Here is a 21,348-nt window from a genome sequence, read left to right as displayed (position 1 = left end):
TTTTGTCTTTTTCAATAATGATAAGGTTTCGGTGACAACAATACATGAAAGATGGGCTCTGCTGTAAAGACATAGCGTCTTGTTTTCTGTATAATTACCTCTCCGTCTAGACAGGTCCTTGCAATCTGGATGTTGGGTAGGCAGCTGGTTGGTTTAAGCTAGACTTTTATAATTCATTTTAGAGTGAGTTTGGCAAGCTTGCTTTTAAAAATGATGTCATAGGCTGGCAACTCCTGTCTTCTCTCATCTGAGAAAATTGTGAGAGATGATCGTGAGCCATCCTGGAATGAGGTATGTCAAGAGCAGAGGCCACCTCAGTACCAGCCTGTGCTGCTGCCCACCACAGTGACCCACCCAGGGTACAGGCAGGCAGGGGAGTGTCTCTGGCTGCTGTTTGTGATGGTTTCTATGCCCAAAAAAGAGGGGCAGAAGAGTCAGGTACATGGAGAGAAGTGGCAGGGCAGTCTCAGCCCTCTTGGAACAAAACCACCAGGACTGGAGCCATGCGGACAGCCTGGAGGGAAGGGGATTTCTCCCTTAGGGATTTCTGCCTTTGCGGCCCAGCAAAGCTCCTCCTGTGTTTGAGCCACCCTGTGTTAAGAGAAAGAGGACTTAATACACCCCATCTATGTTTGAAAAATAAGAGGCTTCATTATCGCATTTCCCACTAGCAGAAATAGTCTCTGGAGTGCAATAATTAGGCTAGCCAAGCTGACCATAAAAAAGAAATGCTGTAGCCCTGGACGATTTAAATAACTGTTGTGAATGCACGTTGCCCAACGCTGACCTGCTCACAGTTATCCGATAAAGCTTCACATAGATCTGTAAGGCACGTTGCAAAAGCTGGTGGCATTCTGCTCATGCAAAGTCTTATTTAATAGATGGGAATTCATGCCAGCGCTGTCTGAAATGTTTTCTAGTCTAAGCCTAATTAAATTTCCACAGGAACTCCATTGCCAATCAAACACCTCTGGTTTGTGCAGACCCCCGATGCTTGGTTCGTTTGAGACAGTCATGTGAAACACCAGCAGCAGCCCAGGTAGCAACACCTATTAGTAAGTTGGCTGCGCTTCCCATTACCAGATGCTATTTTCAGCTGCTCTGTACTTTGTCAGAATTTAAGATTTAAAATCTATCAGTTTTCTATTTCAAGCTGAAGTTTGTGGGGAAGTTTCAGCTCTATCACTGCAGGTATTTCCAAAAATTAGACTCAGAAAACACATTTTTTTGTCCATTTATATTCAGTCAGAGCCTTGGGATGGGACTTTCTTATGTCTCCATAATATCTGAGACAAGAAATTTTCATTTGCTGTGAGTTCAGTGTGTACTTTTGCCCTCGCTATGGGGGGAAAAAAGAAAAAAGCTGGTGTTTGACTTTGGCATGAGCTTCTGTAAATCTCTCTTTGCAGATATCCAATAAAAACATATTAGGGTTTGGCAGATAAGTTTTTCCCCAATGGAGTTTGCCTTGAGCAAAAGAACTAGGTGTGATTTTTTTTTTTTTTTTCCCTTTCCTGGGACACTTGGGGAAAAGATAAGAGAGAGGAACAGCAGCAGTGGGGCAGGAGGCAGGAACGAGAGGGACAGCGAGGAGTGGAAACAGAAGGTGAAGAGAGGCTGGTGGGGCAGAAGGTTTTCATCTGCACAAGTGTGCTTCTCCCGTCCCATGCCAGGTTTCCTCAGTTCAAATGTCATTTTTTGTCTGGAAACCCACTGACCAAATAAATCTTTACTGCTTTGTATTAGTTTGCACAGACGAGTAGAGGCATCCCTGTTTACTGGTTGCTCGTCTCACTACACACCCAGCAGTGCCGATGAATGACGGAGAGGGTTTCTCCCCTGAAACACGGTGCTAGAGGTTTTGTGTATAACCTGTACTGCCGACTCCAGCGTAGGATGCTTTATTCCGCCTTTCATTATACAGCAGAGAAATACCAAGTCCCTCAGAGGAATCCTCCCCGTGTCCCTGTTGCAAATTCTTTCTGCAGGTTTGCAGGACAGGCATCGTCGCTCTCCTCCAACACAGGACTTGCCGTTATCCCCCTGCCGTATGCCCCTGCCGTATGCCCCTGCCATATGCCTCCGCCTGCGGCTCCTTCCCTAGGTTCAACCTGAACAGCTTTAAAACCAGAGGTGTTGAAACCCACAGAAGAGGACCCGGCGTAAGGCAAAGGCGAAGGGAGGATTGTATCAGAGTATGGCAACGGTGTGTTTTACCTCCCTTCACAGCGTGAATATTTTGGCTGTCTAGTTAAGCTCTCCGAGAATGCAAATTTGTCAGCGGCAGCTGTAGGAGCTTGATGGCGGAAGAACAAAGTAGGAATTTATAATGTGCATATAATTGTAAAGAGAAGGATTTTTTAGTGAGAGATCAGCGGTAGTGCAGAGTAATAATCATCTTAAAGGGTGACTCTCTAGAATTAGTTGTTATTTTGTTTGAGTCCTTTGAAATCGTTTCCATACTATATAATTATCTTAAATTTTAAGTGCTTCCTGCAGTGATAATGTGTGCATTTTTGCATTCTTATGTAAATGCTTTAGCAGTTCCCAGTGTAGAATTGGAAATGTCATTCAAAAACAGGTAATGGCTTTGCAAAATCTAGGGGAAGAAATTAATCTTTTTCTTCTACATCATTTTACAGTTTGTATTCTGTGCTTGTGTGGCTGTGTTTTCTGCTCTGACAGGAGCCGCCTTTCAATAACAAACATCCAGTGATGGGGTACACTGAAGCAAAGAGCTGAATTTCACCAACCTGAGCTTAAAAAGACAAGAGACCAGCAGCCAAACTGTTCTATCCTACAGAAAGAAAATAATTACTCTGTATACTCAATTAATCTGCGCTCAGACATCCTAGGCGAAGCCAGTTAGGAATAATTATAAAAACATTCTACTGTAATGAAAGTCTAGGAATCCCTGATAAGGTGATAATTTTTCTGTGGTGTTGCTGAATTAAGTAAACACGAGTAGCTGGTCCCTCTGAGCACCTGTGGACGTGGCGAAGGGCTGAGGCTGGGCTCAAGGGCCTGGGGTGTCACTCGTGGAGGTTTCCCGCAAGTCATGTACCCCAGAGATCGGTCTCTACCAGTCTGGGCACCTGCAGCTCTGCCAGCCCCGGTCTGATATACATTGCTTCCAGTTTAGCAAGAAGCCACCAGCTCACCGGGCTGTGCAGGTGGCATGCACTAAACCCCCAAATCCAGGGAAGAGTTAATTACCCATTGAGCTACAGATGCGGCTGTACCTATGGCTGATTTTACAAATGCAAACGTAATGCCTAAAGCAATATTTGATGTTCAGTCTGAGTCCTCTGAAGGTGCCGTGTAGGAACAAGAAGGGCTATCGACAGGTCGCACTGGGAACGTACATTTGCCTGTTCAGACAGTAGATTATTTTGCACGAGGAAGAAAAGGAACGAGCCTACAGCTTTCCCACGAGGAGAGCGTCAGCTTGTGATTCAAGGGGCTCGCTTACACTGTAAAGCTAGTAATGGTGGAGGTTGTATTTGAAGCAAAGAAACAAGGTAAGAGTTCTGCATTGTACAGAAGTATGATGATTAAAATATGAGGTTTAAAAGACACTGTGTTTCACTAAAAAGCTAGGGCTTGGATTTCAAAGCAGACTGGGAGTTCAGCCACATACCTTCTACTAGTTTCAAAGAAGGATTTTTGTCTACCTTTGCTGAGCTGTTTTGAAAATTGACATAAATTCTTACATATCATTTGCTTTTAATAATTTAGAGCTCAGTCCTGGAGCACTAACTCAGGCAAACTTGTGATTCATTTCAATGGGAGCTTAGCCAAAATAAGACTGTAAGGTTTGGGGGCTGTTCCAGTGAAGGGGAAAGAAATTCCTGTAAATATTGCAAAGCAAAAACTGTATCTTGGATGTATCCAAGGTAATTTCTTTCCATTTCAGCAGTCAGACTGCTGATGCCAAGGCTGATCTGGGGCAGACTTTCCCTGGATCGGGCGAGAGCAGAACTGAAATCCTCTTCTATATACTACTTGGTGCTAAAGCTCACTTAACCCATCTCACGTTGTGATGGGGGACGGCAACCTGAGGCCACCTGGGGACAGTTTGTGCTGCTCTGCTGAGCCGCAGCATGCTGGCATGGACCAGCCCTGCCAAGCCTTCCAGCAGAGCTCACGGACTGGCCTCACCCCCCACAGTGACACTGGAGGAGGAACGGGGCCAGCACCTCTGCAGCTCAGTTTGTGATTTGGTAGGAAAAGCCTGGCCCCTGGTTTGCTTTGCCCACCATGTCTCCCACCCCTCTTCTCTCCCTCCATTCCCACCTAGGTCTTATCTCTGCCTGTTCCCATCCCTCCCACCCCTGCCCTCACCTCCCCGGGGTTTCCCTTCTCGCCTCTCCCCACTGCAGGACGCCAGCCCCGGCCGAGCACTGGCGTGCAAGCCTTGCTCTGCCAGCCGCTGTCTCCGGGCTTTGGGCACCGCGGTGGCATAGGGCATGGCGGTGCTGCCCTGAGATGCTGCACCTCTTCTCGCTGCACTCAGAAAGGACCAGAGGCTTTAGCAGAGCTGGGTCTGTGGTCTAGGAGTCAAACACGGCAGATCCACCCTCCCTTATCCTCTCCGGGGGTAATTTATCCCAGCTATGCTCGTTGAGGACAGGAAAATCCCAGACTGACCCAGCTCGTAACTTTCGTGTTTCTTTTAAATGCCTGAGGGTAGATGAGATGAATCAGAGCTTGGACTTGCACATGCAGGTGCAGATTTGGACTCAGATCCTCAGGGATATTTAGATAGATGAATCCCATTTATTTCATCAGTAGTCTTACTTTAGTTCAGTGTAGAATTTAAATGGCATTTAGTTACCCCATTTGGTCTCCACAGGCTTAGCCTCAAAACCCTCAAAGCCCAAAGATGTCCAGGGAGTCTTGCTTGCCTGCAGGAAAACTGCATTTCTGAACTTGCCAGCCCATATTCCTTATGCAGACTTCAGAAGGCAGATGGTAGGATTCATCAGGAATTCCCCTGAATCTTTGGTCTGCTGTGCCTTCTCCCCTCAGCCTTTTTTGCTGCTTGTTAGATTATACTAACAACAGGTAGCCCTGGACAGTGAAATGGAAGATCAACCAGTGGGTAAATTGAAAGACGATAACCTTTTCTGATGGACAAGCTCACCTTTATAGTTTCAAGTATATATATATATATATATGGTTTAGCTCTCTGCTCTCTGCCTGGCTGGCTGCAGCCAGCTATTATTTGCTGACTTGGAAATAGATAACCAGATTTTAGCAGCAGAACTGATCCAAGGCAGTTTAGATTCTTAAGAAAAAATACATTAGTTTTCAAACTAAGCCTTGGACTTACCTTTCAGGTTCTTCCTCGCAATACAACATACAGCATCTGTTAATCTAGTGCCAGAAGTTCTTTGTTTTAACTGTGCTTAAAAGGACTTTCTGTAGCAGAGATACAAGATTTGGGGTTAAAAACAAGGTGCTCACACCATTCAACTTTTTGTACGATTCAGGGACGAAGATTTCTCTGTACTAGAACCCTGCTAAATCCTTTCAGAGAGCTCCCTGTTTGTTCAACAGGTAACGCTATCTGAGAAATTGAGATTGAGATGTTAAATATTCCTTGACTCAAATTCTCAGAAATCTGAGGCACGTGCTGGTGCAGATGTGTAAGCCAGGTGGTGGTCGTACCTATGTTTCAATTTAGTGTTTTGTTACTTTTTTTCTCTGAGATAACTCAGAATGGCAACTGCTCTCCTGTCAAAATATTCTAACAGAGAGATCTGCAGTGTTTGGCTCATGGAGCGACTGTTCCACACCGTTCCCAGAAATCCGCGATTGCAGTCCAGGCTATCTTAGGTTAGGGTTTTAAATTGCACCTCCCAGAGACATTTGGGTGTCTTCCAAGTTTAAATTAGCTTTGCAAGTGTTTTACCAGGGACCCGTTTCTCCTCTGCTGCTTAGACAATAGCAGCACGGTGTCTCCCAAAAGTCTGGCTCCAGAGTAATCTGTTACACAGCCCAGGGGCAGCAGGGAGTCGTGAAATAGCCAAATGGCAGACCCTCGCAAAGTCCGTATCACTGTGTGGGAAAGAAAACAGAGCTTTATAAGCTTATCTCTGTGCTCAGGCTGTCTCTTGGAAGGACAGGGGTTCCTATTAGACTGTGTATTTGTTTTAGAGAAAACTTCCCATAAATGACTGAAAACGAAAGCATGTATTCTTAACTTCATTAGGACAGTTGTTGGAGGACTGTTAAGAGGACTTATATTCGGCCCAGTCTCTAGATGTTAATGGCATAGCCATATCATGAAATGAGGTATTAGAAATGTCTGTTTCTGTCTGCATTATGTGGCTTGCTGGTAGAAGTAACAACTGTAAAACCCAGAGAAACTGTATTTCGGAGGCAGTTTTGTGGGCCTGTCTGATGTTTCCGTGAGGTTTCCCCGTGGCTCTGCCTGGGCTGGTTTCCGAGGGGCTGATGAGATGTGGCAGTGGCTGTTTGCTGCCCTCCTTGTCTGTTTGAGCTGTTCCTAGGGATGGATTCAGACTTTGCCAGAGAGCTCGCTGCAGGTCGAGCGCTGGCTGTAACGTGCCTCCCGCTTCTCAAGCTATGTGGTGCCAACTTGCTTGTTAGAGCAATGCAGTGTTTTAAACACTAATGCACGGCTTCCCCGAATGACACACAGGCTCCCGTTACCTGTGCCTGTTGCAGAGGAGGTTGGGCTCTGCTCTGCTGCACGGTTTTTCCTGTGCAACGTGCTGGAAAACTTCACCAAACTTGAATTTCCATTAATCTGACCCTCAAAGTGTGGCTCATGAGAAATGCATATATGTCATTTACAAGGAGAAATTCAGCCTGTTCTCTGCATAAGTGTCCCTTCTTAGGTAGGGTCTTTACCTGCTCAAACAAATGTTTTCTGCCAGTCAGCATCAACTCTCAAATAAAGGGTCACTCTTACATCTCATCTCCCTTGTATAATCCTTGATTAACTTGTTTTTAAAAGTTTTTGCCATCTGAAATCTCTCAAATCCCTCAATTAGCCTGCCATCTAATACAAACATCCCTCTGAGATCCTCTTAGCAGCATATCTTCAATAGCATAATTTAGGGAGCCATGAGGGCGGAGGAATTCCGAAGAGCATCGCCGCTCTATATCAAGAAGCAGGGTTTGGCTGCCAGTAATGTCCTGGCACTGTCAAACTACCGAGGTTTGAAAAACATCCATCCATGGCATTCATGAATAAATGGATTGCAGTAAATCAAGCTCATTTGAAAAGGTCGCATTACCATTTGGTCATACAGAGACGCTGGTTTGGTCAGGGTGGAGCTAACCAGCTCCGTGAACCTGTGATATTCCTGTTATTATTAAGCTTAATCTTTTTTACTTACACCTCATACTAAGCAAGTAAGCTGAATTAATAGTGGCAAATATCAAATAGCCTTGATTTCTTAAAGCAACACATATATGTTTCTTTGCACGCTACGCGAACATTCGAAAACTAATCAAAATGCAGTGAAGTCATGGGTAGTCTTTCCCTTGGTCATAATGCCTTTTGGATCAGGTCCTGAAAGAGTCACTGCTTTTGTTCAGTGTAATGACCTGCTTAACTTTCCCGACACTGACATTATCTGTGTTAAAAATTAAGCATGCAATGTAGTGCTTTGCAGAATAAAAACCTAATTAATAGGCCTATTAGTTTGGCATTAATATTATTTTTAGTACATAATTCCAGTCCAAAGATTATACTGCATTTCGTACTTCACAGAGGTTTACCGTGGGTTCCCAAACCAGATGCGGTTGTATATGGTATAGGTGAGGCACCTCTACGGCAGCGATTCCAGCCCAGGCAGTGCAGGGGGCCGGTCTGGGGAGAGAACAGCAGCCATCTGAGAGCTCTGCTAACTGCACACGAGGAATAACAGCAGACAGGACAAATGCCTTTGCTGAGAACTCCAGCGTAAAAGGACGGTATTGAACGCCAAAGTATCAGCTAATCCATAGCGCCATAAATATGCATCCACATTAATAAAATATACAGGCCAAATGGCAGGGCTGTCCTTTGGTGCGGAATAGACTCTAAGCTGACAGTGAAGCAAGGTCCTGTTTGATGTAATGTGGCATTATTTCTTCTCCTGCAGCTCATGCTGTTATTTATCTTCCAGTTGCAGCTTCTCGCAGTCAGTGAGCAGAGGCAATTTCTAGTGTGCAGAAAAAGAGCTCATTCAGCAGCATCCATCTCTAAGCGCTTCCTCCGGGGCAGACCCCATCTTTCTTCTTTAACGTCAGTGAGGCGGCTCGTGGTAGTTTGGGGAGGTCCGAGCTGAGCTGAGGCTGGGCTTGGGAGAGCTACCTGCCCAGCCTTCGGGTGGAAGTGTGCCGCCTCCACGAGTTTGCCATCAGAAACATAGGGTGGCACCTCACCAAAGCAGCAAAGGACCAGGAGATCACTTCCACATCGATTTACCCATTATAACTCACAGCGGTTGTACAGACAGTCTTTCAGCCAGGTTGCAGGTTACCACAGAAACAGCATTCCCTGTTGTCACCTATTCCCACGGGAAGGACTGTAGCACTTGTTCTGACTGTTGTTCGTTCAGCTGCCCTTCCCCCAAAAGAAGAGAAACCTTTGCATGCTTTCCTTTTTTCCATAGAATTTTAGGAGCAGCTACTGGTAAAAGGGTCATGTCCCTGCTTGTAATTAAACAGATTTAGAGCTTGCTGCAAACACTGATTAGATTGTTGGTTTTTGGGCACTTTAAGATAAATCTGCATGAATTCACGGGTGACAGTCTGAAGGAGATCTCTTCCATCTCCTTACCCCAGGGCTGATGTCCTGTATCTAGGATACAGCAGTAAATCCCACACTCTGCTAATGAGCCCTGCTAGTTCTGCAGAGCCTGTCTGGGGAGCTCCCTGGTGCTAGGAGAGCTGCGACCACAAAAGCGTCAGGGGAGCGTTCGGTGATGCAGTGCTCCAGCATCACTGCCCATCCTCTCTGCTGAGGGCAGGGGTGCCCCGCTGTGGCTGTTGCTGCCCGCTGAACCCCATCCCAGGTTACCTGTCTCCTGCAGCCTCTTACAACCCACATAACTGTGAGCAGCATTTCAGGATGGTATGGCCAAGGCACTCGATGTGGCAGCAGAAAGGTTGTGCTGCCCTTCTTGTCCCTCGCTCCCAGGTGGTGTTTTAACAAATGCCGGCCAAGTCACCTTGTTCCAGGAGCAAATTAACCCACGGCTGCCGCGCTGCGCTCCGCAGCCCTAGCAGCAGTAGTGTGGGTTTCCCCCAGTGGCAGCGATCGTGCAGACAAATACAAGAGTAATTGTGTAAAAGGGCTACTGGGACGGGAACGTGTTTTCTTTCTCAGCCGGTCTTGCCAGCTCGCAGACATCTCCCCCTCGCAGCGGCCGGGCTGTGACAAAGTGATGTCTCTTCATGCCACACTCATCTGCCTGACAGAGTGACTTTTCCTCGGTGCATTCTTGCTGGAGCTTGTTGCTGCTCGGTGGGAGATACCAGGCTTTGCACGGTTTCTCTGTCCCTGTGTCCCACTGAGGTGGTGACATACAAAGCCAAAGGGAGAGCTGGCAGGCAATTAGCAACTCAGAGGAACAAACCACAAGTAGTTCACTCAAAACAAGGCAGTTGCAGTGTCTCCTAAGACAGGCTCAGACTCCTCTTAGTCCTTCAGCATCTCTTGCCACTGGCCGTGTTCAGCAAATGGTAATGGGCTCAGGGCTTGGCATTAAAACGAGTGGGATGTAGCTGTCTGTAACTGAAAGCAGAATGTGGTCCCCATACTTCAAAAGGAGTTTTTCAACTTAGAAAAAAGTAATGCATGACACACGTAAGCTGAGGACATTCTGCAAAACAGCTGTGTCAGAGAGATTTGACAATACCAGGATTTGATGTCAATTATAACTGCTAGAAATCTGATTGCAATGGCTGGCAGGTTATCTGTGTAATAATGGGTATGTTATAAAATAGGCTGCTTAGCATCTTTGGGGCTCTCTGCTCTAGTTCTGGGGAAGAAAGCTGCCCTATCTGCCTTTTGCTTCCTTCTCTCTTCCTTTAATTTTTAAGCTTGGGTATACTGACTGATCAGAGGGTCAGAAATACCATAAAATTGGACCGTATTTATCAGAGACACAACTTAAAAGATAGAGAACTTTTGTACGAATGCACAATAGTGACGCTGAACAGCAGAGACCATTTTACTTTGTCATAAGACAAATGACTGAAAATATCTTACCTCCGTTATGCAACTCAATGGTACAGCCTCTTTTTAAATGTTGTGTTTCAGTTCTGGAAATGGTAGAGAAAAAAAAATTGAAAGGATTCAGTGAAGGGTAATGAAAATGATTAGAGGCACAGAGAACCTTTCATAGGAGGAGAGATTTAAAAAGATTAGGCCCGCTTAGTTAAGACAAGAGATGAATAAGCAGAGACATGATAGAGAGATGTGAGGTAATGAATGGCACGGAAGAGGCACACTGGGTACTTTCATGTGCTGTTTTCCAAAATTAAAAGCTGAGAGAAGAAAGCTGTAAAAAAATAAGGCAAGAAATTTGCTTATGACAAAAAACAACAACGGACACATTTTAAATACGTTTTCTGCAGTGCTGGCTTCACCTGTGGAAGCCACTGTTGCAGGAAACAGAGATAATGAGCTTAGGAAAATTATGAAAAGGATTGGCTTCTCTGGGGAAAATCGTGAGCCTATTGAGAGGAAAAGGGAGTTCTCCTGTAGCTTTGAATGGGAGCAGGATTCACCAGCTGGCATGATCCCAAGGCTGCTGAAATGAACCACCAGCCTCCATGGGCTCTGGGTATTCATACACTACACACAGCTACCTATGCAGTAGGTATAGGTAGTTACTAGCTTCAGCTGCCTTTGGTGATGTAAGATGACTTGATTTTTTTGTCCAGGTTGAGCAGGCGGGATCTTTCCCAGCTTGTGTTCAGGGAGCACATCTTTTCCAGCATCCCTGTTTTCTGTAGTGTCCATGCAGGTCATGTATTGAGGCAGCTCCTGCTTTTCGGTTGATCTCCTCGGAGGGTAGCTCCTGGTGCTTTGCTCAGCCAGGAAGGTTTAGTTCCTCTGCTTGACTCAGTCACACGGGAGGGAGGATCATGAGAAGTTGTAGCAGATCAGATCCAAGGTCCAGCGAGTTCACTGTCCAAAGATGACCTGTGGCACATACCTAGAGAAGAATATGAGATCGAAGTGTGGAAGTATAGGGAAAACATGCAGGATCTCCCATTTTTCAACTGGAGATTACCTTAGTCAGAGGCTATAGTGGTATTAACCAGTCCTTGACCGAACCTGGGAGTGCAGTCCATGAATCATGAGGCTTCATCATGCAATAAAACCTTTGGCTAGACATTGAGAAAGTTATTCTTTTTTTTTTTTTTAACCCCCAAACCCATGCTTACACTAGTAGAGAAGATCTCTCTCCAATGAGGCTTAATTGCAGATTAATACATAGGCTTCCCTTTACAGATTTAGAAGCAGTAACAGGACTTCCGTATGTGTGAAACTATAAAAATTAAATAAGACTTAAAAAGCAGCTTCTAGGTAATAGTAGGATTGTATCATTCTCTGTTAGTCTGGTTTAGAGCCCTCAGACAACCTGATGGGCACTTACTGCTTAATGAACCTTCCCAAGTTTCACAGAACAGGCAATGTTTAAAGACTAGTTTCTTCCTTTTATCATATTAGAATGTCACTAATTTTGAACTAGGACTGGCAAGTTTGGTGCCCTAAAGCCACAGAAATTAAAAAAGGGTAGGTACAAGCAGTAGAAGGTATTAAAATATTTATAGAGGACTTGATCAGGAAATTGCAGAGGTTTTCCTGTACCATGCTTCCAGGATCACATGTTCAGTGCAGCTCGGCATTGATGCAGAAGAGAAGCATTTTGGGGCAAAGCGAATTTTCTCTCTTTTTTATTCATACCAAATGAATTATATCTCATAACTTGGTGGGCTGGACTAGGAAAGGGGCCTGTGTTTGACATCTGTGAGGTGTTCTCCTGGGCATCTTGCAGAACTTTTAAACCACATTACAGGCTTTCTCTAACAGGATTAATTTCCTCTGCAGTAATCAGAAGAGTGTCTTCTTTCTGTATGTATCATGCATTAGTTCTCTTCCCCCAATTAAGGAGTGCTTTGGTTAATCAATGCAGTCGTAGAAGCGAAGCATCACCAAAAGACAGGGGAAAAATAATATGATCATGCATAGTTCCTCTCTCAATTAAATTTCAGCATTGTTTACAGTCACTGAGTCTTTTTCCCTGGGGTCATCAGGCAGTACATCCATTCCATGGGCAGAGCATGCTGAGAGGTGACGCACCAAGCTTTAAATAGGTATTTATTGATGTGCCTAAATGCCACTTAAAAATCTGGGCAAAGATGACTTGGACAAGTTTTCACAACTGAGTCGCTGATAAGGCTAGAAAAAGAGTAATGAACAAAACTTAAACCTCTAAATCTCTGTATTTGTAATTAATACGTTTTCTGCTTCAGTTCCCTGTGTGCATTTTTTCCCTGAGTTTGTGCATTTGATTTGCTGTGCAAAGGAACAATGTCAAGGGAATAATTACAGGATCTTTTCAATGCTTTTCTCATAGATTCAGAGAATACCTAGTGACAACCTGAAATCTTACTCTGGAGATGCTGGATATCCAGCTGCTTCCTTAGGCTCCATTTTACCCTTTCTAGAAGCTTTGTCCTAAATAAATTTACACACCCCTGACAGTTTGTGTTTCACTTGATAAATTCCTGCTGATTGCACTATCCCAGGCAATTTCATCCTATGGAGTTGTTTGGGATCACCTTCCAGGAAAATTGTGCCTTCCTATCACACCTGCCAGTAAGTAGGTTTCCTGATGAAAGAATTTAGTGTATCTTTTCTATATAATTTTGAATAATTTCTTCTTTACGTGGTCGCACGGCCGGTACACATGCTTTCAGGTTGTAGTGAATTGACTGAAGGGGAATTACAGCCTTCCACAAATTCCTGTTCAGCAGTAGCTTTTTGTTCAAGCAGCAGTTAGTTTAGCTTTACAGCAGCTCCTGAGGGCTCTGGGCTACCTATGTTGTCTTTGTGAGAACTCACCTGGAATAGACATAGCCAAAATGAAGCTCCTCACTGCACTGATACAGCATCTGTCTTCAAAAGCCCACACAGCTTTTTGATGAGCATGTCTTTTGCTGTGACTGGTGACTGTTGTATACAGTCATGATTACATGGTCAAACAGTCTTCCTAATTATAGTCCTACAAGACCTGTACATATTCACATATTGTGAGTTGCTCCCACTGAAATCACTAGGATTCCTCAAAATAGGTAAATTTAAGCAAAATGGACAATATTGTGGGATTGGAACCTATCTAAGGGAACTGTAACATATCTGATCCAGAATAAATTGCTTCAAGATAATTCTAAGTTTCCATTCCTATAGCAAACTGCTTTTGGTGGCTTCACGGAATACTGGTTTCTTCAGAGAATCTTCTCAAACTGGTGATCTAAAAGCTGTTATTTCTGATAACATTAAAGTTGAAGTATTCACATCTTGTGCTGTTGATATCGCTGCGCATTACAGGGTGATGATCCAGAGGATACACCCTGGAACTTCACATGCCAAGATGGAGAAAATCAATCTCTGTTAATAAAAAAAGGCAGGCTCAGTGGCGCAGAAAATCACTACTTTGGAGCCTTAAAGAGGCTCCTTCAAAAATTCATGATTATAGAATGGACCCTGGGCTACATTATAGTCCTGAAAGAAATCAGGATATGAAGGGAAAAAAATCCAATTTTCATTAAGTGGAGAAAATAAAGAATAAATCCCATACACAGACATAGTCATTGATCACATGGAACATAAATATATGCTCAATAGTATTTTCCAAGTTTCCCAAGTACCCAATACTTTTCCCAAACACTTTTCAAAGTTTTGGTTGTTTTTTTTTTTTCTTTTTTCCTCGTTGTTTATTCATACTCCTAGCGCTAAATCTATCTGAATCTATCTGATATTGTTCAGGTCAGCTGCTGTAGGGTAGCTGCAGGACATTCAGCCTACAGTTACAGGCATTTAACAAAGTCAGTATTGACCTAATGACTTAAACTTACTATTCCATAAAGTATTTGGTGATGTCCCCTGCTGATGGTATCCACAATGCAAATACAGTATGAAATAAATAGCAGAGAGCAAACATTTTTGCCCTCTTATGTGCACTGTGCCTACAGCCATCCTGACGAGCGGCTTCTATAATATGACAGAAACTTGAACACACTAAATACCTTTCTTTAAAGCAGATTTCCCATTTTCTGTCTATGGGAGGTCTGAATTCCTGCATCACAATCATTTGGGAGCCAAAAGAATTAATATTCAGTCCTGCAGTGTAGGTGAGTGTGATGGCTGATGATTTGGATGATCTTTGGCTTCAAACATGGCTTTTGTACAATTAGAGCAGGAAGAATTCCAGCTTGGCTTTTACAGTAGTTTAGCTTTCAGCCTTGGTATACCCATAATGCAGTATTTGTATGGAAGAGACTGGATTATTTTAGATGTAATCTAGTCAGCTGCCTGGAAATGCAGCCACTCTAAGTGTATGCTACAAGGCCTTTTTACCATATTATCATACACCAAATTATTCTTTTAATTATTTTTCACACATTTAATGCAGCTGCAGATCTATTTATGAAGAAACATTTCAGTAGTTCAGCTGATCAGCTCAAAACCAAGAAGAAGTTCCTGACAGTTCATCTTCTTGCTTACTTAAGCATGGCTGAGTCATGACTACAGTGAATCTAGCACTTTCTTTTTAACTTCTATTTATTCATTCATTCCCTTGTTCATTGTTAGGGTGCATGTGTCAGGGGCTCGGGTGAGTGCAATTTACTGTCATGTAGGTGCCTGACTTCTGAGGTAAGCTGTGATTGAAATATTATTTCACACAAATATCTATTTTTCATGTTTTGCGTAACGATATATTCATAATGTTGGACTTCTCAGAACTCATTTGAATTATTTTCATTGCAAAGACAGACAAAGAGGACAGCTGAGAGACAGGAAAAAACTGGTCTTAGAATTCGACACTTATTTATATTTATAAATTTTCAATAGTATTGACTATATGAGCTAGAAAAGATCAGTTTTAATTGGGGCACTTCGCCCTCTCCCAGCTTTAACTTGCACTTACTCAGTACGTTATTAAAGAATTTGCCAGCAAAGATAACATAATGGCCATTTTGCACTTGCTGCTCTGCACTGTGTTTTGAACTGATGTGCTGATAGAAGCCCCAGTTAGGTTGACACGTGGACTTGCCAAGCTTGGAAAAGTGCATTTTAATTGTAATGCCCCCAAATCAGGAGCACATCTGCTAGCATTCCTCACTCAGAGCTTCCCTCAGCAGTTCTCCTCCCTGGGTTTTCTTTTTAATGAGTAGGAAAGACACACATTGGATTAAACTACAGGCAAGTGATGGGTGGGAACAAACACTTGGAAAAGGTAAGCAGCTGCTTAGTATTCAGGAGCAAGCAGAGCACTTCAGCTTCTGCAAACAGCTCATGTGGGATCAACTTTTATTTGGCAAGGAGGATGCCTTTCCCACTGTGCAGCACCTTTCTGAAGCTGCAGCTGAGGAATTAAGCAGATGTCAGTCAAGACAAAGGAGCACGATTCTGTGCCAAGCCAGTTAGGTGAATGAGGTGGTCTGCTTTAGTGCTGGAAAAATTGGGAGGGAATTTGGCATGGTAACCGAGCACGTTACATAGAGGTGTCTTTGTTTCTGTGCCCCGCTGTTTGTCACGAGAAATCACCACCACGGTAGTAACTGCTGAATTGCGGGATGCTCCAGGGAGAGGACTGCTGTCTGAGATGCTCGTGGGGGTGGCTGGCTGTACGCGGGCTCAACTGCAAACTCACTGCAAAACCTGCACAGGGCTTCCACCACGGCTTGTCATCGCAAGCCCCACAGTCAAGAGAAAAATCAGGGGTGAAGGAGTTTTTTAGTCTCTTTCTGTCTCCCTACTCTGTTTCAGGGGACTCTGCAGGCTGTTGGCTCCTGCTGCTCATACTGAGGTTAACTTGCTTCCTAAGAGAGCCAGAGTAAATGTCGTGGTTCTGTTTGCAATCTGACCCTCTGCCACTGTGTACAAGCAGGCCTTTTGTACCCAAAAGAGCTCCAAATTACTGTACATAAACCATAATCTTCCGGTGGGAGCACTGTAGTTTTCCATTTTGCTGCTAATTGGATGATATGCTTGCAATAGTCTTTGTTAACATGGCTAGCGCTGGGCAGGGTACAGTGATGGAAGGCTTTTATTTAGAAATCTTGCAAAAATGCAGTGACTGTCCCCGTTTGACAGCAATTGAAACCAATCATCAATTAACTAAATAAGAGCCAATTAGCTTGAAGAAAAAAAGAAGAAAATTGCTTACTTGGCATTCTTTGTCGAAGCAAACACCAGTCAGAGGATGGGAGGTTTTTTCCTTTCTCCTAGGAGAAGACAAAATGGCAAAAGATGTACAGAAAACGCATAGTGATCTTTTTTTTAAATACTATCTTTTTCTCACAGAAGAATCTTTGAGAAACTAGATAAGAACATCTTAAGCTCCTGAGACATTTAATTTCGTTTCATTTTTTTAAAACCAAAATTACAATTATTATGCAAGCACATTTTTTCCTCCTTTCTTTCACGCCGCTGTAGGATACTTTAAGCACAAGGGCAGCTCCACCAAAGCTGGCTGCCTTCACAAGGAAAGACCAGCAAACAGCTGGCTGCTGTGCAGTGTGCCGACAGACAGGACTGTGATATTAACATTTGCATCACCAGACCAAGCCCTTCCTCTCTCATATTTTATGGACTTTTAGGGGTCCAGAGGTGAGACATTGTCAGAATTGTTAATGTGAAAAAACCTGAATCACGCAGAAGCGTTAGGAAGCAGCTGAGTGGTGCTGGCATTTTGGCCTTAGGTCCCTCCAAGATCCATGTTTCATATCTGTATTTTTTGAATCTGGGCAATAGCGCCAAAAGGTATTGATTGAGTCAAGACCATTGCACAGGGAAAGCCAGTCACACCACTGGCAGGAAGAAAAAGTCTCTCTTCTGGACTATTGCTCTTTATTTTAACTGTTTGCCCAATACCATCTCCTCAAAAGAAGCAGTGCAATTCAACATGAAGACTGAAGCTTGATCCCACATACTTTCAGTTATGGTACCATTTAACTCTTGCCAGTCCCAGAGCAGAGGCTAATGTCTGCATGGGTCTCTGACAGCTGGGCTTTCAGTGGATGAGACACTGGGCAGAAAAAGAGCACAGATTAGACCAAAGAGGCAGCTTCTACAAGCTAACTTAATACTGCTGGGTTAGTAAGAGATGACCATTTACTCATGGCATCCTGGCTTTGAATTTTTATTGCACTTTCCTCACAAGCAGTTAAGGCCAGCAGTTAATGCACAAAGGCATTACATGGCCTCACTTCTCGCCTGTGGGGCTGGACCACAGCTGGTCCCTTGGGGTTGACATCAGGGCTGCACCTGCCTAATGTCCATTAGTTGCGTCAATCAATAATTCTTCACTTAGACATTTTACTCATTGTTCAAAAAGATTTTATTATGCTACTTTGAGCTGCTCACAGCGTCATTTCACGGGTTTAAAATTGTGTTACTCTTTTGTTAATACTTTTAGGGCCCGTGTTTCATAATTGGATAGTGGAGGGTGAGAGGTACGTCTTTTAACTGTTGGGAAAGCAATGAATATTGGATGCTTTTTCATTAACTGATGTGAGATTCAGTGCTGCACTTATTGATCTGTTACTTTCCTACAGGAACATTTTACACCTGAATGCAAGTTCAAAGAATCAGTATTTGAAAACTACTATGTGACGTATTCTTCAATGATCTACAGACAGCAACAGTCTGGCCGGGGCTGGTATTTGGGTCTTAACAAAGAAGGAGAAATAATGAAAGGAAACCACGTGAAGAAAAACAAACCTGCAGCACACTTTCTTCCAAAACCATTAAAAGGTAATTGCTTGGGTTTGGTCCATCTATCTGAACTGACCTTATCTTATGTCAGAGATGTTTAATCACTGTGCATACGTACTTGAAGGGTTCAGCTACTTATATAACAGGAGTATAATGTCCTGTAACACAGTTAATGTAACCAGAGCTACATTTTCTTAGGTTTCTCTACGTTACCTCTGCATTTCTCTAACCAAATACAAATATTAGTTTCTCTGTGCCCGAAGTCCACAGTGTCGCCGTTATAGATAATGAAGGCTCTACCTGGAATGGCTCAAACATCTGCTCACAGGCCATCAGCGATTTGCTGTATAGCTTGTCAATCTGTGCTTTATGTTACAGGATGTTTGTTTGTCTATTTTTGCCTGAGATAAAGCTCTAATGTGCAGTTGTTATTAAACCGCAATTAATGTGGTATCAGCATATGACATTAAAGGTAATAATGCATGTGGCATACGTATACTGCTATGTATTAAAAGCCAGGCTGTACAGGGATCCCAGTTAACGGAAGGATCTGAATCAGGACTGTGGTCAGACTTGGCTCCCTCTTTGGTCAATGCAAAGAGGGCGATCTTAGTCGATGTATGGAGGTGCGCCTGTGCTCCAGAACTAGCTTCCATATGCTCCTTCCTTAAGAGGAATGAAGCCTTCTACTTCTGGGTTATGCTCTTAGGTAGCCTTTTAAGGCAGTGTCATTTTGAGATCAGAGAGGATATTTCAAAGGTGCATAGGTCTGGGCAGATGCTGGACTTGTTTGACAGTCTACATTTAGGACTAGGTGTTAGGCAACTGATGTCAAGGTTGATCCTCACTTCTAAAGGAAACAGAAGACTGAAAATCCATTTTCACACCCACCTGCTTAGGCTACGTATACAAGTAACAGGTCAAATCACAGCTGTCAACAGCACTGCTTCCCCATTAATAAGGAAATGTTGACTTATATCTGCTTAGGTCTATCTTGCAGAGTTTTGTAAGTGCAGCGGGTAACTGGGTGATTTAAGTGGGAGAGGGAGGAAGCTGTGGTTTTTCCCTTCTTTAAAATGTCATTCCCTTGAAGAGGACCTCAGAGGTTCTTAGGGAGTGTTTGAAATGGAAGAGGGCCCCTTGCCACGTTTCTTCCATTCGCTCCTTACATTGCATATTGCTGAATGAAAAATCACAATGTTTCACAACCGGCCTTTGCACCAACAGACTGAGCAGCCCGTAATGCATGCTGATGTGCTGCCTCTCTTTTGCTTTACAGTGGCCATGTACAAAGAGCCTTCTCTCCACGATCTCACAGAGTTCTCAAGATCTGGAAGTGGGACCCCAACAAAGAGCAGAAGTGTTTCAGGAGTGCTAAATGGGGGTAAATCCATGAGCCAAAACGAGTCAACGTAGCCAGGTTCAGGCAAGCCAAGTGCTCTCTAAACAGAACCTTACCTCTGGATGCAGTTGAATTCTTACTAGCAGTCTTTCATCCAAACGTTCAATTGCCCAGGACAAGCCACCGAACTTGCATAGGTCACTCGTTTATCAGCCATTAGATCTACCGGTTGTCAAAGGATATACCCCAATAATGTAGAATATGCTTGTGCATATCAAAAGGCACTTGGATAGCCAGCAAACGTAACTGCGGAATAAATCTCGGAGAAGAAATGTCCAGCTCTCTCTCTCTCTCTTTTTCTCTCTCTCTTTCTCTCTCTCTCCTGTGCTTTGTGGAATACGAAACAAAAACATTTCACAGCATTCACTGCTGATAAGAATTTGCTTTCCAACTCAGAAAAAGACCACTTTTGCTCTTCAAAGGAAATTTTAATGCTTGTATGTTTTATAGGGGCAAACAAAAAACAAATATGTAAACTCTGTTGTTTCCTTGGCTTACCGTTTTATATCTAAGGCTTGATAAAAAAATGTATCCTTTAATTTGGAATAGTGCAACTTTTTGATTTCTGAACTCCAATGGGTCTTTAAAGCTATGTCTTTAAAAAAATAATTAAAAATTCAGGGTTGGAACTGAGAGTTGGTGTCTCAGGCTCAAGCAAACAGTGTTCTTGTGGTTTTAAACACAATGAAATATAAATTTTTATAGATTTGTAGTTTCTGGTAAAGTTCTTGTGCTAACCCCAGTCTGTAGGAATTAAGTTGTTTTGTTATCCCAAGTGGAAGTTAACAGAAAGGGAGAAAATTATCCTCCAGTGTAGATTTCTCTTAATTCCATTTTGTGTGTCATGTTAAACTATTGTTGTGGCTTCTTTTCTAAAGACAGAAACTGTGGAATTAAGGTGACTTAATTTTTTTATAAGAAACGTCTTATTTGTAAAAGTCCTTCTTTCACTGTAACGGGCACGTCAATATTGTGTAGGAGGAAGCGTTAGGACAGGTTACCCCTAAACAACATATACTTATACATGCTATTGGAAACAATTGTTTAAAAAATGTAGTTAGGTTTCCATTTAGGTCATCATGTCTGTTGCATGGGAGAAAGTTGGAATATTGGCATAGAGTTGCATGATGTGTAAGATTTTGTGCATTAATCATCGTTGGATTCTGTGCTCCAAAACTGACATAGTTCTGTACAGGCAGCTTTCTGCCTCGTACAAAAGAGTTGTTTATTATTTGTTGTATACACAACCATGCACTGAATAAACTATTTATATTAAGATGTACTTTTTAAAAAAGCTTGTTTGATTATATGATGTACATCCATGATTAATTTCAAGGGAAAGGGTTGGCAGTTAAATTATAAAGTTATAAAAGATACCGTAATTAATGTTCAAAATCTTTCTATGTAATGGGTTATTCCCCTGTAATGCCGTACACTATACAAATGAGAACATGTTGTTTCTTTCGGATATTGTTAGAACTGGTCTTACATGCCCAGCCGAGATACTCAAAACATAGTGACGATTAAGTGCCACAAAGTCTTGGTAACAGCCCCTCTGCTGTGCGCTGCTGGAGCCCCAGTGAATTGCACTCCTCTGCTTTGAGCTTCTCCAGCTTCTCCGTGTCTGCCCTCCCTGTTAGACTTCCTTAGTGCAGCCACGCAGCGCTACCTCGCAGCACGCCTCCCCGCGGCCCTCGGTACAGGGGGTCCCAAAGAGATCTGGTAAGTCAAGCACTGCTCCTGCCTGAGTGGCACCCTGAGGATGCTCAGAGTTTGTTGTGCATCACTGCAGTTCAAGAGCCAGCTTTATCTGGTCTTGAGGAAAAAGGTTCCTATGCCTCCTGCCTTTGTGCATGTGCTCTGGAGAGAAAATGTCCTCTCTCCTGCCTTTTCTCTCCAAAAACATCAGTGAGAACTTTTCTCATCCAGGCAGCTCTGACAGGTGAGCTTCACTCATCAAGGT

At 43.4% G+C, this 21,348-nt stretch overlaps 1 protein-coding gene across 5 annotated transcripts in view; it reads left to right on the top strand.

Moving 5' to 3' along the window:
- FGF13 (fibroblast growth factor 13) overlaps positions 1–20,767 on the top strand; it is a 332,528-nt gene extending 311,761 nt beyond the window's left edge. For all 5 annotated transcript variants that reach the window (XM_087749067.1, XM_087749070.1, XM_087749069.1 and 2 more), the window contains 2 exons: positions 17,824–18,022; positions 19,263–20,767. In XM_087749067.1, coding sequence (XP_087605193.1) covers positions 17,824–18,022; positions 19,263–19,399 — 336 coding nt within the window. In that variant the 3' untranslated portion in view covers positions 19,400–20,767. The remainder of the gene's footprint in view (positions 1–17,823; positions 18,023–19,262) is intronic.
- The last annotated feature ends 581 nt before the right edge of the window (positions 20,768–21,348 follow it).

The sequence above is a fragment of the Nipponia nippon genome, unplaced genomic scaffold, assembly GCF_047370975.1.
Source record: "Nipponia nippon isolate SJK-2023a ecotype South Korea unplaced genomic scaffold, ASM4737097v1 scaffold_12, whole genome shotgun sequence".
Taxonomy (NCBI): Eukaryota; Metazoa; Chordata; class Aves; order Pelecaniformes; family Threskiornithidae; genus Nipponia; species Nipponia nippon.
Note: the sequence above shows the minus strand (reverse complement) of the source record. Positions and strands in the feature narration are given on the sequence as shown.